The sequence below is a fragment of the Fundulus heteroclitus genome, unplaced genomic scaffold (genome assembly GCF_011125445.2).
Source record: "Fundulus heteroclitus isolate FHET01 unplaced genomic scaffold, MU-UCD_Fhet_4.1 scaffold_56, whole genome shotgun sequence".
Lineage (NCBI taxonomy): Eukaryota > Metazoa > Chordata > Actinopteri > Cyprinodontiformes > Fundulidae > Fundulus > Fundulus heteroclitus.
The window spans coordinates 881,743-900,082 of record NW_023396989.1 but is presented as its reverse complement, the minus strand read 5'-3'; the positions used below and the strand labels follow the sequence as shown (position 1 = coordinate 900,082).

Here is an 18,340-nt window from a genome sequence, read left to right as displayed (position 1 = left end):
CATATCGCTGGATTCGTACTTGAAGACGTACCCCCATTTACCGCAAGCTCCATAGGGTTGCAAGGACCATTCTTCTTGCAGAGGTAAGGTCGGAAGCATCTGAGTTCTGCATAAAGACAGCCTAGCCTTGCGAGGGGTCTGCTGAGCTCGCCAAACATCGCTCTCATCGTGGCAGATCGTGTTGGGTGTCTCAGAAATGATAGACTCAAGCTTGGTTGTTTTGAACGCCATGTTTAAACAGGATTCACTCACTATCAAGGCTCGAGAAAGGGCCTTGTATTATGAGAGCAGGGCAGGGTGGGGTGAGGGACCTTTTTTTTAAGGGGTGTGTCGGTGTGGTGACGTGGTGGGAGGGTCATGTGGAGGTCACGGGAAGGCGTCACGTGGGGGGACTTTCGGAGGGAGGGGATCACGTGGTGGTCATGTGGGGGGCGGGACTTCCGGGGGGAAATAATCCATCAAACTCCAATCAAGTTTGACAGAATGTATACACATGTTTTTTTTTTTTTATATGATTTAGGTTTGAGTGCACTTTGCGAGCAAGGGTATGCGCTCTCATTAACTGCATATGTTAAGCTGATTTTTGTTTGCTGCTTGCTGTGGTTGGTGGGTTTTTTTCATAGTCACATTGCCACAAACAAAGTTAAGACTTAAAAAATTTCCTGAGTTTCAAACTGATGAAAACTAGTATTTTGTGCCAAATTGTTGCTGGACTGAGGCACACACACGTGTACTTAAAGCTGCTCGACTGAATTGAGAGTTTCAGTGTGGTCCTTATCAGTGAGATTTAGTGTTTGAGAGGTACTGCGTAGTGAATTTTAGCCTGGTGTTAAAACTTTTGGCAGTTTTGTTGCTTTGTTGCTTTTTGTCTGCTAGTTTGCCGGTCAGTGAGAGTGTGAGCTCATACACCCACACACATGTAGAGCACACAAACTGCTGGTAAATGGGAGTGCCACCCCAGACACACACACACACACACACACACACACACACACACACACACACACACACACACACACACACACACACACACACACACACACATTTATACATCATGTAAAGCACAAGGCACACACACATTTTCTGCTCCACCCCACCTGTGCAGACACAAACCAATATACGGCTGTTGAAAATGTCACTGGTTCTGCGGAACATTAAACCCCTAATAAACCTTTACATTTCCTTTTGGGTTCAAAAACAATATAAAGAAAAAATGGGAAGTCTTCCAATTATCATTATTTGATTAAAATACCCTGAACATGTTTCATAGATTCCAAAAATCTTTAAAAAATGGAGTAAGAAGAAACAAGTTTTAAGTTTACTATGTAAACATTTACAAAGTAATGACCTACTTGAGGAGTTTCAGTCAGGCTTCAGAGCTCGTCATTGCACTGAAGCAGCTCTGGTGAAGGTCACTAATGATATTCTCATGGCCTCAGATAATGGACTTGTGTCTATACTTGTCCTGTTAGATCTCAGTGCTACATTTAATTAGCCTCGTGAGACCATCCTGATCTCGCGAGGTTTCAAGGTTTCACTCGCAGATCAGTCTGGATACTCTCCGTTAAAGAAAATTTGGAGCCGTTCACCAAACGAACGTCCAATCAGCGTTGGCTTTGAGGCAGGTTGCGGTGTGACGCAACGGGAAGCGCGTCAGTTCAGTCTAAAGAACATGGCGGCTTCAGCCGATGAAACTAGCGTTAGCGCGGCTATCGAGCAAGTTTTATCGGAATTACAGAGTATTTCTCTGCTGAGCTAACGAGCCTTTACTTGCAGCAGCAAGAGTAGCTTGGCTTGTGGTTGTGTTTTCGTCGTCGCTCTGTTACGAGCGACGACGAATCTGATTGGTTCATTTGGCCCGTCTATCACCAACATAGGCCAATCAGCTGACCAGTATTTTCGCCCCTTCCCAAAATTACTTCAACGGAAGGTTTCCAGATGGATATGCGGAGCAAATCTATCTGGCGGAGTCAGGTAAACATTTGATACAGTTGATCACAATATTCTCCTACAAAGACTTGAACATACTGTAGGGATTAAGGGAAAAGCATTAGGCTGGTTTAAATCTTATCTGTCGGACAGATTCCAGTTTGTTCATGTCAATAATAAATCTTCCTCAAACTCTAGGGTCACCTGTGGAGTACCACAGGGTTCAGTCCTTGGACCAATTCTATTTACTATATATATATATATGCTTCCGATTGGCAAAATTATCAGACAGCATGGGATTAATTTCCAAAGTTATGTTGATGACACTATATCATTTTCATAGTATTTATCCAGGGAAGGTAGGCAATCTTTCATTGATTAGTTTACCAGAATATCTTAATGCGTTTTGTCTCAGAAAAACAGGAAGAAGTGACATTTCCTACCTACTACTCCTAGTGGTTCTGATATTCCCGTCCACAACAAACATTTAAGCAAAACATTAGCAGTAATATGCATTTTGATGACATCTAAAGCTAAACTTATGCATGCTATACTAATAATCTTCGTTCAGGGAAGGGAGATAACCTTTCCTTTATTAATTTTGCCTAGGAGTTTTTAAGTACATTCTCAGAAAGACATGAGACAACTATGTTCGTTGCCATGGCCAATGACTCAACCATTTATGTCACTAATGTGCACCCACTTATACCTTAAAAATAAATATATAACAAATACATCACAGTTCTATAAATGTTGATTATAATATAGTTATAATCTTCATTCAGGGAAGGTAGACATTCCTTCCATTATTAGTTCTGCCGAACGTGTTCTACCACGTGTAGGCTTACTAAAGCAGGCCGCGTTCCAATAGATCATCCAAGCTCCATGCAGAAAGACTGCAGGTTGAAACTGGGGTTCAAACCCAGGACTTTCTTCCTGCAAGGTGGCATGGAAATCTGACACTGGATGGATAATATTTCATATGTAGCAAACAGGCTTAAATCAAAAGCCACTGAACTCTCACTCAGTTTTTCTGAAGAAGTTTCAACACCTGCCCAGGAGTCTTTTTCAATTCTGGCTCGCACTGAGCAACCTGCAGTTGGAGCACTGCTGTTTTTAAATGACATGGAGGCCCATCCTCCTAGGCACATTCTAAGTCAACCAAATGACTGACCCACCATCACTGTCGTGGGTCATTAGAAGCTACTGCTTGGTGTGAGTGGAGTACTTGGTCACCTGAATTATGATGAGATGCTGATCTCTGGAATGTGTTGGAGGACTGAGCTGTAAACACTCGGGAGCTTGAAGCTCAATCCTTCCCCTCTGTTTAGTGACAGCCTCTCTCTTTTGACCAAGGTGGATTCTTTCACCCCTCTTTCAAACCATCTGTTCTCCCTGTCCAACATCTGGACATCATTGTCATCTAATGTGAATCTGTTGTTCTTGATTTACAAGTGGACTGCTTAATCTTGCCCCAAGCTGCTGACCCTCCTGTGCTGTGCCATGCATGTATGTAGCTGTAGTTTAGTTTCTTCAATGTAGCAGTCTGAGCAGTCTTCACTGCATTGGATCACATAAACAACACCACTGATCTGTGGTATGGGTGTTCTGTCTTTGAGATTAACCAGTTTTTGTCTGAAAGTGTTAAGGAGTTTGAAATTCTCTGGTATGTTGTGTTTTTACAAAATTCTCCTGAGTTTCACAGAAACTCCAGACACATCTGGAATAACAATATTTTTGGGTCTCTCTGTTCAACACATGTTTATTCTTTTGCTAGCTTTGTTGGTTGATTTGACAAAGCCCCAGCTCAGGTAACCACAAGCATGCAGTGATTCCGGTATATCTGGTTTATCCAAAATCAAAAACTAGTTTGTCCCAAAGACCACAGCTGAGAACCATCCTCCTCCTTTCTGATCCAAACTGTTCAATGATGCAGCAAAGCCTCTGATGTCTGCTTTCTCTCAGCAGCTCAATCAGACTGAATCCTGACAAACCAGAGGTGGAGCAGCCTGTGAGGCCCTCTAGTGGATGTTGTGGAGTACTGCAGGTTCTTGTACAGAGTTCTGCTGTTTCCTGTCACTGTGGGCCTCACAGCACAGTAGTACACAGCAGAGTCTGTCACTGCAGCAGAGGAGATCGTCATGTTCATGTCGTCTCGGCTGGCTTCAAATTTCATTCTGTCCAGATGTTCTGCTTCACCAAAAGGTGAGTGAGACTTCAGGAACTCTGGAGGTTTCTCTGGATATAGTCGATACCAGAACAAAACTTCCACAGAACCTTTGGCATAATTGCAGGACAGAGTAACAGAACCGCCCTCTGAAGTGGACTCCTCAGTCTTCAGTGCAGTGAGTTGTTGACAGTTTACACCTGAAGAAAGAAAAAACTCAGATAAGAGAAGAACAACAAGGAGGAAATTATTCTGTGAAAGAGTCCAACAAACCTCCAGTGATCAGAACTAGCAGAGATGTGAGCAAAGGCAGCATGTTGAGCAGAGAAAGTCCATAATAGTCCATGATGAGCAGAGTTGATGTTGGTGTGGTGAACTGGGTTGAATGTGGAAGTTTGTGTCTCTCTTCTAAAGTTCAGTAACAGCTCAGCTCCTCCCTGAAGCTCTCAACTTGTAAAGATCAGCAATTCTTCTGTGAGTTTCTCTGCAGAGACAGTTACCTCACTCCCACTTAGCTCCTGTAAAAAAAAGCCTGATCAGCAACACCTGCAGCTGCCCCTATTACTTGGATCGCTGCACCTGGTCTCCTGACTATATATTCCTGCCTGAGTCTTTGTGATGCTACCAGATTCTTGAAAGCCATAGTGTGAGTAGATATATGCTGATGAAGTACTGCCTGTACAGATGAATAATTTAACTGAATAACACACTTGCAGTAAATGCAGAATAAAATGACAGTAAACACACAAATATATACAAAACATATTTTTTTTCCATGGCCTTTCTTCCTAATTCATATGTAGTCGAAAAATCCCTCCTGATGGTATTTATGTATTAATTCAGGGCAGAAATTGCTAAAAGGACCCCTCTCCCTTGGACATCCGCCAGCTAATGGGTGAGTTACATTGGAGAGAGCACGGCCGGCTGAATCTTGGTGAGTTTTGGAGAAAATTTTATTTTAAACTGTAGCCTAAAAGCTAGAAGAGGTTAAAAGTTTGGAAAAGTTGTTGGAAATTTGGGAGAACATTAGACATCTGTTTGAGGCATTAAAAAATCGGGAACACATAAAAAAAGGGAAGATACCTTCTGTAAGAGCATAATTTTCATTACTGTCATCTATTGCAAAATAGCATATTAAAATGACTAAATGAGCTTTTACACTTTCAGAAATAAAATACAATTTGCAATTAAATGGTGATTAAAATGTTTTGATTGTTTGATAGCTCTAGTTATAATACATATATATGAATATAATACACCAGCCATAAATCTAGCTGATTAACAGAGAGCAGGAAATAGCACATTATCAGCTTCTGCTCATTGCAGATCTGGGAAAACACAAGTGAGCAGAACTAAAAAATAAAAATTAAAAGTTAAGTTTAGAATGGAGCTTAGTAGTGTTGGCAAAGGGACATTGCTGCTGATTTGATAGATTTTGTTAACCCTGTATTTAGTCATGAGTCAGTTTTGGAGTAATCATCCAATGATGCAGCTAATATTGAGGAATCTATGACAAATGTTAATGGCTTGCATCCTTTTATTATAGATACTGATATTGCAGAGCGGCAGACATCAGTAGAAACGGAAAATATTACGGGATAATCACAGGACAGTCCCCAAAATATTCATTATATGTAACCACATTCTCATAGTCCCACAAAATGTAGATGACCTTGTTACAAAGTAATTTAGGAGCCGAGGAAAGATAAGTGAATAGTAGGGGGGTTCAGTATGTGTTGGAAAGACAGTGCACGCCAAATGATTAATTTCCCAGTATTTACAGGTAGCACACAAAATTTGACAACTTAAGATTGTCGTGTAAGTTTCAGATTGTATTGGACACACAAAACAGGAGAGTCCAGGAATGTGGAGGAGGGTCCATCAACCCCCAGACCTCGAATGAGTGTGCGCTAAGGTGATCGGAAGACAGATGTGGGGGGCCAAGGTTCAGGAGGCCCATCAGATTCCAGAGCGGTGCGTGCCAGCCACAGAGGGTTCAAGGAAACATCACCGGAGCATCTTACGGGTCAGGCTGCCTGACTGGAAGGGTTTTCAACTGCCACCCACCCGTGCCATCGGGCAACAGGCCAGCTCGAAGCGCCCATGCCACTCCCTGATGAGACAGCTGGATTTTTATTTTGTTTTCGTTTTTTATTTTTAATAAAATTATTAACATACAGCTGTGTGGAGATTGCGGTTGAGACAATGACTTTGTAACTCATTATCTTTAAGGGTGAGAAGAAGACATCTCTGAGACACAAGACATCATGACAACGATTGAATGCATTGTGTAAAAAAATAATTTTGTAATCACTGCATTTGTCTTTTAAGTTCCATATTCCTAAGATCTTAAGTACTAGTACTGTTAGGATCTTGGTTATGCATTGCATGATAATTTGGTCTTTATTCTGTGGTTTGATCGGGGTGTAGTACTTTCACAGATTATATTAATTTCTGAAAAGACATCTTGTTAATCCAGTTTAAGATTCCTAGAGTCATATTTAGCTCATATAACAGTTTCTTGGTAGGTACAAAGATATCATAGACTAACACCTACTGGATAAAGGTGTTTACTTTATGGGTTTTAGTATGATTACAGTTTATACGTTGGGTTATCTTACTTTTAAGGGGTAAATTTGAACTTAATTCGGTTTCACAAGTCGCCTACAGAGGGTTCCGACACATTACATTAGTTCTAGTTATTGGTTTGGTCTGTAGGATCAAAACAGAAGGAAATTGTTGAGGAGAATATCTTAGTGGGTACATTAATCAGGTACTCGTATGGAAAAACACAGGAATGCAGGGGGTTGAATGTCTCTCTTTGTTACCGGGTAAAATAACATGCAGCTTTAGTTTTATGGCTGGTAGGTCATTTGGCTTGACCCCATACTGGGAAGAGCAGGCCCTTTGTTTAATTATGCATATTACAATGTTTACCTAGTGATCAATGTTTTCTCATTTACTGCCAAATCTTAAACGGGGGTAAGATGGGCCTTCAGAGATATGCAGGAGCAGGCCGGTATAAATATCTAACACTTCTTTCTGATCCAAACCTTCTGATCACAAACTGTTCAATGATGCAGCAAAGCCTCTGATGTCTGCTTTCTCTCAGCAGCTCAATCAGACTGAATCCTGACAAACCAGAGGTGGAGCAGCCTGTGAGGCCCTCTAGTGGATGTTGTGGAGTACTGCAGGTTCTTGTACAGAGTTCTGCTGTTTCCTGTCACTGTGGGCTCCACAGCACAGTAGTACACAGCAGAGTCTGTCACTGCAGCAGAGGAGATCGTCATGTTCATGTCGTCTCGGCTGGCTTCAAATTTCATTCTGTCCAGATGTTCTGCTCCACCAAAAGGTGAGTGAGACTTCAGGAACTCTGGAGGTTTCTGTGGATGTTGTCGATACCAGAAGAGATAAGTAGCAGAACCTTTGGTGTAATTGCAGGACAGAGTAACAGAACCGCCCTCTGAAGTGGACTTCTCAGTCTTCAGTGCAGTGAGTTGTTGACAGTTTACACCTGAAGGAAGAAAAAACTCAGATAAGAGAACAGTGTTTCCCGTAGGAATTTGCTTAGGCGAGGCAGTGAGTTGTCGGCAGGAACAAGTTTTGTGCGGATGACCGGCGGAGCAGGGGGGGGGGGGGGGGGGGATGAACACGTTTTTCGCGGAGCTTCCTGCTCCTCGCTTCTCGCTTCTCACTCCTCGCTTCAAAGTATCCATGTATTTTTGCCTGTTTTTTCCCTGCCATTCACTATATGCACGCGAGTAAGACAACAAAAAAACGCGTGTTAACGTCAAATAAACATGCAAGCATATGGAGTTACTTTTTTTTTTTTTTTTTAGTGCTGCGGGAAACACTGAGAGAAGAACAACAAGGAGGAAATTATTCTGTGAAAGAGTCCAACAAACCTCCAGTGATCAGAACCAGCAGAGTAAACCCAGATGTGAGCAAAGACAGCATGATGAGCAGAGTTGATGTTGGTGTGGTGAACTGGGTTGAATGTGGAAGTTTGTGTCTCTTCTAAAGTTCAGTAACAGCTCAGCTCCTCCCTGAAGCTCTCAACTTGTAAAGATCAGCAATTCTTCTGTGAGTTTCTCTGCAGAGACAGTTACCTCACTCCCACTTAGCTCCTGTAAAAAAAAGCCTGATCAGCAACACCTGCAGCTGCCCCTATTACTTGGATCGCTGCACCTGGTCTCCTGACTATATATTCCTGCCTGAGTCTTTGTGATGCTACCAGATTCTTGAAAGCCATAGTGTGAGTAGATATATGCTGATGAAGTACTGCCTGTACAGATGAATAATTTAACTGAATAACACACTTGCAGTAAATGCAGAATAAAATGACAGTAAACACACAAATATATACAAAACATTCATTTTTTTCCCCATGGCCTTTCTTCCTAATTCATATGTAGCTGAAAAATCCCTTCTGATGGTATTTATGTATTCATTAAAGTATTTCTGATTCTGATTCAGGGCAGAAATTCCTAAAAGGACCCCTCTCCCTTGGATGTCTGCCAGCTGGCCACCTGGCCGACCAGCATGAATTAGAAAGTCAGCTGTTGTATTCAAAATGTCACAAAATGAGGAATCACGGTCTGAAAAGGGAAAGAAAGAAAAACAGACATATTAAACAAAGGAAAAGCAAATCAAAATTATATAGTAATAGCATGTATATAAACATACCCTTTAATAAAATGACATTGTTAGTATCAGCACTATATGCTATGTTGAGTTATAATATCCTGCTGCCTGTGCTAAACCTGTCCAATCAGTCTCAAAATTACATAATGTATGTAGTGGTGAGTAGTTTGTCTTCACAGTCTGTTCGCTAGATAAAATAAGCAACCAGTCACGTGGCAGGAACAGGACCTTGCCAAATGAGTCCTTTCCAGCCATTGGGCATCTCTCCTTTCCGATGGCTACCGTCCAAAAACATCCAACTGGAAACTATACCCACAATACACCTCACCATAGGTCACAATATCAATGGATTGAGCAAAGTAGAGGTAAAACTTGAAATTATAACATTAATAGGTTCTCAGCCACATTGTAGTATAGCATAGTTCCTGTCCTTAGGTTACTAACACAGTTGGTAATTTTCTGGATTTATGTTCTTTGAATATATCGCGCTGCCTTCTCACAGTCTTGGTACAGGCAAGGCAAGGCAAATATATTTATAAAGCACATTTCAGCACAAAGATAATGGAAAGTGCTTTACATGATTCAAATATAGGAAAATAAAACAGAATAAAAGCAAGTTGGAATAAAATGTAGAAACAAAATAAAACATGGAAAAATAGAAACTAAGAGCAAATATTAAAGGACCCCCAGACACAAGCTCCATATCTCTGAGTCTCTGAGTCCAGAGACTCAGAGACTCAGAGACTCAGAGTCTCAGAGTGGCTTTTATTTTAACAGACCCATACAAAGGAGGAGTAACACATAAATAAATAAAATGATGATGCTGCACGTGCCTCAAAACAGGCCTACTATTACCTTCCAGGCTCTTAAATTTATTCGGAGACTTCACCTCAAATGCCTAAACCAAAGATCTCAAAACCATGAATACAAAAACAACTCCAACTGCAGTTAACTAAGGCTACAAAAATCATTGGAGACACCCTTAGGTTTTCCAATAAGCCTTTTTCTCACAGCGCTTAACTAACACAGAGTCTTCACCTTTAATCTCCAACCAGCTCTTTTATTGTCTCTCACAGGACTCTTTTCTAAAAAGTTACCACATCATAGCAGGACCGTCAACTGGTCAGAGCCAGAGTTTGTTCCAGTATATTGTGGTCACTAAATTCAAAATCGTTGGGGCTACAATGAAACAGCGGGGAGATTTTTTCCTCAAGACTGCCTGGTGCCCAAATTTGTTCCATCATTTCTCCTTTAGGCAGCCTCTTTTCCACATGGAAAGTTAACTGGTAGCATCTGAAAGGAGCAGCAATGCCTCACTTGTCCCGCTTATTAAAAACAAAGCAGAACCTGTGTGTGGCAATTCTCATGTTAAAAAGGTAAAAAAGAGAGAGAGGTATATTTAACTTACCTCTTCTTTTCTCAGTTGGCCCTAATTTGCCACTGACAGTGGGTGCTGTGGAAAGCCTTTTGTATCTTTGTACCTTTGTATCATGACGGGTCACCATGTGTTGGAGAGGACTGAACTTTTAAAAAGACTCAAAAAAGACAAGACGAGACAAAGCCGCTCCTTCTTAGGAATCATCAGGGGGATTTAATCAAAGGCTTACAGTCAGTAGATTCCCAACTTGACCATCACCTTTATAGAGCTACAAGTAAATGGGTGTGTATTTCAGAACAGATATTTCCTCTCATTCCTGGAAACAATGCTTATACAACTGTTCTATTGTGAAAAACATTATATATAATAGCCAAAAATTAATCACCTTGATATCATCATGAGAGTCTCCAGTGTTGATGAAATCCAGGGCCAAGTTTACATCAAGGAACTTCAGCAAAAATCCAGTTGACATCAATCTACCTCTGCTTGTGGAACACTCTAGAACATTTAATCTGCCATAATAGCACTGAAACAGCTCTGGTGAAGGTCACTAATGACATTCTCATGGCCTCAGATAATGGACTTGTGTCTATACTTGTCCTGTTAGATCTCAGTGCTGCATTTGATACAGATGATCACAATATTCTCCTACAAAGACTTGAGCATACTGTAGGGATTAAGGGAAAAGCATTAGGCTGGTTTAAATCTGATCTGTCGGACAGATTCCAGTTTGTTCATGTTAATAATAAATCTTCCTCAAACTCTAGGGTCACTTGTGGAGTACCACAGGGTTCAGTCCTTGGACCAATTCTCTTTACTATATATATGCTTCCGATTGGCAAAATTATCAGACAGCATGGGATTAATTTCCACTGTTATGCTGATGATACTCAGCTATATTTATCCATAAATCCTGATGAATCCAATCAGTTACTTCGACTGCAGTCATGTCTTGATGACATCAAAAGCTGGATGACTTTAAATTTCCTACATTTAAATTCTGACAAGACAGAAGTTGTAATCTTTTGGCCAGAGTCTTCAAAAAATAAACTTCTTAATCAATCACTGAATCTGGATGGCATTAACTTGGCCTCTGGTAATAAAGTAAAAAATCTTGGTGTTGTTTTTAACCAAGACATGTCATTTAAATCCCATATTAAACAGGTTTCCAGAGTTTCCTTTTTTCACCTCCGGAATATCGCCAAAATTAGAAACATTCTGTCCAGGAGTGATGCTGAAAAACTAGCCCATGCATTTGTTACTTCAAGGCTGGACTATTGTAATTCTTTACTATCAGGAAGTCCACAAAATGCAGTTTAAAGTCTTCAGCTGATCCAAAATGCTGCAGCAAGAGTTCTGATGAAAATCAACCAGAGGGATCATATTTCTCCTGTTTTAGCTTCCCTTCATTGGCTTCCTGTTAAATCAAGAATAGAATTTAAAATTCTCCTTCTAACGTATAAAGCCCTTAATAATCAAGCTCCATCATATATCAGAGCTCTGGTTACCCCGTATGTTCCTAACAGAGCACTTTGCTCTCATACTGCAGGTCTGCTGGTGGTTCCTAGAGTCTCTAAAAGTAGAATGGGAGGCAGATCCTTTAGCTATCAGGCTCCTCTCCTGTGGAACCAACTCCCAGTTTTGGTCCGTGAGTTAGACACCCCGTCTACTTTTAAGACTAATCTTAAAACTTTCCTTTTTGACAAAGCTTATAGTTAGAGTGGCTCATGTTACCCTGAGCTATCTCTATAGTTGTGCTGTGATAGGCCTAGGCTGCTGGAGGACATCAGGGTCTAATTTTCTCACTCTACTGAGTTCTCCTGTTCTTCAGTCTACTGTTCTCCAGTTTTGCATTGTATTACATTGAAATGACTGTCGTCATTTCAGCTTTTAACTTTTTGCTCTCTCTCTTTTTCTTCATAGTAGGTACACCTGGTCTGGCGTTCTGTTAACTGTGACATCATCCAGAGAAGACGGCTCACCCGCTACTACCATCTAATGTAGAACAGATTACTAGATCAATGTGTGCTTCTGTGCTTTTTTGTCTCTCTTGTTGTGTCTCTGCTCTGTCTTCTGTAACCCCAGTGGGTGGAGGCAGATGACCGTTCATACTGAGCCTGGTTCTGCTGGAGGTTTTTCCTTCACGCTAATAGGTGGTTTTTCTTTCCACTGTCGCTTCATGCTTGCTCAGTATGAGGGATTGCTGCAAAGCCATGGACAATGCAGACGACTCTTCCTGTGGCTCTACGGTTCCCCAGGAGTGAATGCTGCTTGTCGGGACTTTGAAGCAATCAACTGGTTTCCTTATATAGGACATTTTTGACCAATCTGTATAATCTGACCCAATCTGTATAATATGATTGAACTTGATTTTGTAAAGTGCCTTGAGATGACATGTTTCATGAATTGGCGCTATATAAATAAAATTGAATTGAATTGAATTGAATAATTTATGGTTGGATCCCAAAATGAATAGAAAACAACAAAACACTGACGTTCACAGACATGCACACAAAACTTGTTTGAAATGGGAGTTCTTCTGGTGGCAAAGAGTAAGGTTAACATTAATGGACAGTGTGTGTTCTTTGACCCATAGCATCTCTTTGATATGATAGAGTAGTGTGTCTTTGCTCTGCAGGTTCTTGTACAGAGTTCTGGTGTTTCCTGTCACTGTGGGCTGCAGAGCACAGTAGTACACAGCAGAGTCTGACAGCTGGAGATCCTGGATCTTCAGATTGACTGACTTCTTGTCAAGATTGAGGTCAGCATCAAATCTTTCTTTGCTGAACCCAGGAGCATTATCCTCTGTTGATGAGAATCGTCTCAGCATGTACTTTGGATAACTATTTTCTTCTTGTTTATACCAGTAGAGATAAGCATTTGAATAAATGCTGGTTTCAAAAATACATCCCAGAGTCAGTGATTCTCCGTGAGCAGCAACAACTTCTCCTTCTGTCTGCTTCACTGAGTCTCCTTTACACTCTGGGGAAGAACAGAACATGCAGAGGAAGAGATGAATCAGTAAAGATGATTGATTAAAGGAGAACAATCAGCAGCTTTAAAGACTTCTATCACATGTAGAATAGGTGTCATTTTCACTGATCATTGTCACTTTGAACCATATCAGGTGTTTTTACAAGGTAACAAATGGCAGCAGAAATGATCTGCTGTGATTTTCTGTAGAATGAACATTAAAAGCTCTTCATGTAGAGCTCAGTAATGTGTTCAAGTGGTTGAAGAGGAAACATGTTGAGCTTTGTATCTTACCAAAGAAAAGAGCAGCCAGAATAATCCACAGCCAATGATCCATCTGTCCACCAAGGTTGAAATCAGCAGGAGAAACTAGCTGATGTTCAACATTCAGTCTGACAATTGTTCTCTTCACAGCACCACTTATTATTGACACAATGGTGCAACCCAGAGCACAAGGAGAGCCCCGCCTACTTTAGCTCAATGTCGACTGGTATATAAAAAGTGTATGAAGTCTGAAAGAGGGACCAAAGTTACATACATGTTCCTCCAGAATGCGTCTGGCCCCTCCACAGTACGAGACAGGAGAATACGTCTTCAGATCACTAAAAGAAAAATAACAAAAATCAGCTAAATTAAATCCAATGGCCTATGTTCTAGTCTTAGAATAATTCCCTGTCTAAAGCAACCTGAGACTGAACAACTGACTACCGCCAAGTAACTGAAACTGGCTCTGCTAAATATAAGGTCATTATCAGCAAAAGGACTTCTGGTTCATAACTTCATAACTGAACAGATTATTGATGTTTTTTTAACTGAAACATGGTTGGATGACAATAACGAATCACCTGTACTAATTGAATCGGCGCCTCCTAACCACAATTCTTAGGTGAACATAGAACATATATCCAGCAGAGCCTCCCCTGAACACAAATGTCCCCTGTTCAGTGTTACTCTGTGGACATTCACAACTAAATCAACAGGAGAACTCTGTGAGTACAGTTTCCAAGATGATGAAAATGTGATTGCCCTTCTATCAGTGGGCGGGACCACTTCTACTCAACCAATCAAAGAGTTTCCTGCTTCCACAGCAGCTCTGTCTCTGATCTTTACTGCTTCATGTCTCTGTTGTCTTTGTCATCAGTCCAAGGACTCAACAATCAGTGGCTGAACAGTGTGTGAGGCCCTCTAGTGGATGTTGTGGAGTACTGCAGGTTCTTGTACAGAGTTCTGGTGTTTCCTGTCACTGTGGGCCTCACAGCACAGTAGTACACAGCAGAGTCTGTCACTGCAGCAGAGGAGATCGTCATCTTCATTTCTTCTTTGTTTCCTTCAAATTTCATTCTGTCCAGATGTTCTGCTCGACCTGAAGATAAGTGAGACATCAGAAACTCTGGAGCTTTCTTTGGATGTTGTCGATACCAGAAGAGATAAGTAGCAGAATCTTTGGTGTAATTGCAGGACAGAGTAACAGAACCGCCCTCTGAAGTGGACTCCTCAGTCTTCAGTGCAGTGAGTTGTTGACAGTTTACACCTGAAGGAAGAAAAAACTCAGATAAGAGGAGAACAACAAGGAGGAAATTATTCTGTGAAAGAGTCCACAAACCTCCAGTGATCAGAAACAGCAGAGTAAACCCAGATGTGAGCAAAGACAGCATGATGAGCAGAGTTGATGTTGGTGTGGTGAACTGGGTTGAATGTGGAAGTTTGTGTCTCTTCTATAGTTCAGTAACAGCTCAGCTCCTCCCTGAAGCTCTCAACTCCTCTTCCTCCTGCTTAACAGCCTCACAGCTTCTTCTAAAAACAAAGTTATTTAAATTATGTTTCTTATGGTTTAAAACACAATCAGCACCTTGGTGTTCATGCAGAATATGAAGACATAATTGTTCAATGGTGCAACACCAACAATCCTGTTAACATGCTTCCTCTTGATTGTGAGGGAGAACCACATAAGTGTATTGCAAAAACAATGAAACACACAAGGATCATTTTGAGTCAACTCCAATAATGAACACAGAAGTCACTTAATTTGTTGATGGGTCCTTTTTCAGAGATCATCTTGGCAACCATCCAGGATTTTTAGTGGTTGAGCAAGTAGAAGATAACTTTTAACAGTTAAAGCAGAAAAATGAGAGAAACCTTGCTCCGCCCAAAAGGCAGATTTGAAAGCCCTGACAGAAGTATGCAAATTAGCCAAGGGAAAGATAGTAAACATATTTACAGACTCGGCTTATGCCCATGGAGTATGCTTTCTGTTTGCTGCTGTCTGGAAACAAAACGGTTTCAGAAAGTCAGATCGCAGTGCAGTTCTACATTAAGAACAGCTGAAAGAGCGGATTGCTGTGATGATGCTTCCATCCAAGCTGGCAGGGGTCAATTGATCTCAAAAGCCCATGGGTTGGATTACTGTAACAAATATAAGGTGATTGAAAACAAAAAAGACAAGGTCATTGTTCACCATACATGCAAGCAATGGTGGATGAAGTTTTATGCCAATATGAAATATGTGCAGGAAACAATGTTCACAAAGGCATAAAATCAGCCATTGGACACATGTTTGTCTCTCAGGGACCCTTTAAACGCTGATTTTGTTGACATGATAAAACCAGTACAGCAGATAGATATATGTTAGTGGTCATCGATCGGTTCAGCTGGTGGGTTGAAGCTGTCCCATCAAAGATTTTGGACCAGATATCAAATTCTTGACCAGGGAAGTCCTTCTGAGATTTGGAATTCCCTCTGACATCAGTTCCAACAACGGTTCAGCATTCGTACAGAATGAGTTGAAAGGAGTTTTGCCACAGCTAAAATTTTAAAAACAACCAGGGTGGGCAGAGGGAGACTCAGGATGGCGGGCTAGGGTCAAAACCAAAACTAACCTAACCAGGGTGGGCGGTGGGAGATTCAGGATGGGGGGCTAGGTTCAAACAAAAAACTACCCAACCAGGATGAACCAAACTAAAGAACAAAACGCAGGCAAACAGGAAAGCGTCTAAAATGCTGGCAAACAAAAAGTGTCTAGTACGCTGGCAAACAAAAAAGGGTAGGAAACGTCAGGAAAACTAGAGGGCGTAGGAATCGCCAGGGGACAACAGGCGCACGGAAACGCCAGGGGACAACAGCGTACGGAAACGCCACAAACCAGAGGGCGTCTAGACATGCCGGGAAAAAGAGGATGCTAGCATGACTTAGGAGCACTAGAGAGCACTATGATAACACCAAAACTAAAGAACACTAAGACAACTAAAGAACAATAGGATAACTCAGAAATCAAGAACCGCTAAATAACTCTGAAACTAAGGGGTGCTAAACTACTCAGGAATTAAGGCAGAGCTGGAAGCACTTAAAACTAATAATAACGCTGGGCCCTATGGGCACTGGAAGAGCACAGGAACAAGCACCGGCCGAGCTGGACAGTCCGAGGCAGGCGACGCGGAGGACAACCCTAGCAAGGCAGAGTCTGGAAGCATGGGTGTCGGACTTGGCACCAGACCATGGTGTTTAGCACAAAGACCCTCGCAGGCTGGGGCACCAGCGGGAGAGGAGAACCAGCAGGTGAGTGGTGGTCCAGGTGGAGGTGGCTCGTGGATGAGCTGAGCAAATGTGACTTGTTTGTGCTACTCGAGTATCTCAATAAGACCAGTTATACCGAGGCTGGTTTCTTTTGTCATGTTTAGGGTGAGGTTGGTGGTGGGACCCAAACACAGAGAGACCAAGGCAGGGAGCGGTTATGAGTGAGTTTAATGAGGAAAATTACAAAAGAACTTACAAACACACTGGAGAACTCAAGAGCAAAAAACAAAACGTAAACCTGGGGTGGAACACGAGGAACAGATGAGGCAAGGTGACAGGCAGCAGCAGTGGGCACAGAATTAGTTACAGGAACCAGTGCAGAGCAGATGAAACAGTAGAAAACCAGCAGGGAGTGGAGAACTGAGAGGAGCTTAAATACTGTGAGCAAGGGAGCTGGAACAAAGGCAGGGGTAGATTGGTTAATTGGACACAGGTGTGGAGAAGGAGTGAGAGAGAAACTGAGGGAGAGAGTTGGTGGCAACAGGAGGCGAGAGAGAGGAACAACAAAACCAGGCAGAATGTAACTAAATAAATATATACAAAAACCAAGAACAATGTAACCCACGACAAAACCACCATCCAAAGAACGATTCAGTGAATTTTGGGTTCACTGCAGTTCTAAGTTAAAAAAACAAAGTTCATGTTAAAGAATGTGGAATGGGGTTAAATTAGCTTAACTTATTTAGAACAACATTTGGTATGTATTGAACCCATTCACAATCCAACTCCAAATTACATAAAAACATTATTCAAGGAAATAACATTTTAAAGAATGATTTGGTAAATAAGAATGAATATAAGAAGATCACCACCAGCTGGTCCCTGGGGCTGGCTCCTTTGATTTTGATGTCACAGAAAGCAGACAGTAGATAGGTTAAATTCTAGTTTGAGCACATAGTTCCGGGTCTCTCCCTTGTGAAACTCCTTCTCATGAGGGCCCACAGGCAAAGAGAGAGGGCCTCTCAGGTGTGGCTGGCCAGCAGCAGACAGAAGAGACTTGTGTTAACACGCAACAACGCTTTATATTTTCAGTTGGTATCCTGCTGTGAGGGACAGTCCTTTGGGGCATCAAGTTCCTTTAGTCTTTAATTTTCATGTGGCTTTCATCCAGCAATCGTACATTTATTTTCCTCCTGGCGGAACTCCAACATTAGTGGGTGTGTCACCAAGTGGGGAATATCTTTTAGAAATGTAGATGGGTTGGTGGGGACCTGGGGACTGGGATGTATGGCTATCTGTTCCATGTACTGTCACCCAGCTGGTCTGAGATCCAGGCTGTTCGAGCTCTGCAGAAGGATTGCTTTGATAGGCTACCCTTGGTTGCTCTACACTAACTAAGGGATTGCTCTTTGCTGTTTTTTCAACAGTGATAAGCTGAGCTTCCAGTTCTAACACCTTTGCCACCAAAACTACAAAAATACTACATTTGAACTGAATTGCTTTATTTGCCCCCAATTGGGAAATTGCATTTCAGTACAGTCATCAAGAAAGACAAACGTGGCTCTTGCTGAAAACACTTCAGTTCTAAATAGGGCATATAGTCCCACACTTGGAACAGTACTTCAATCCCACAGAAATACAAACAAATAAGATCCATATACAGATTCTACAAAAAACAAAAGTAACAGAGTTGTGACCAAAATCTCTTATTCTATAAAAACAAAAGGAAACACTATTAA

General features: G+C 41.6%; 1 gene segment (V, D, J or C); it reads right to left on the bottom strand.

The window, feature by feature from the left end:
• Positions 1-3,711: 3,711 nt before the first annotated feature.
• LOC118561110 lies at positions 3,712-5,034 on the bottom strand. The segment is given in 2 exon segments: positions 3,712-4,296; positions 4,370-5,034. Coding segments are annotated over 2 exon segments (471 nt in total).
• Between the last annotated feature and the right edge of the window lie 13,306 nt (positions 5,035-18,340).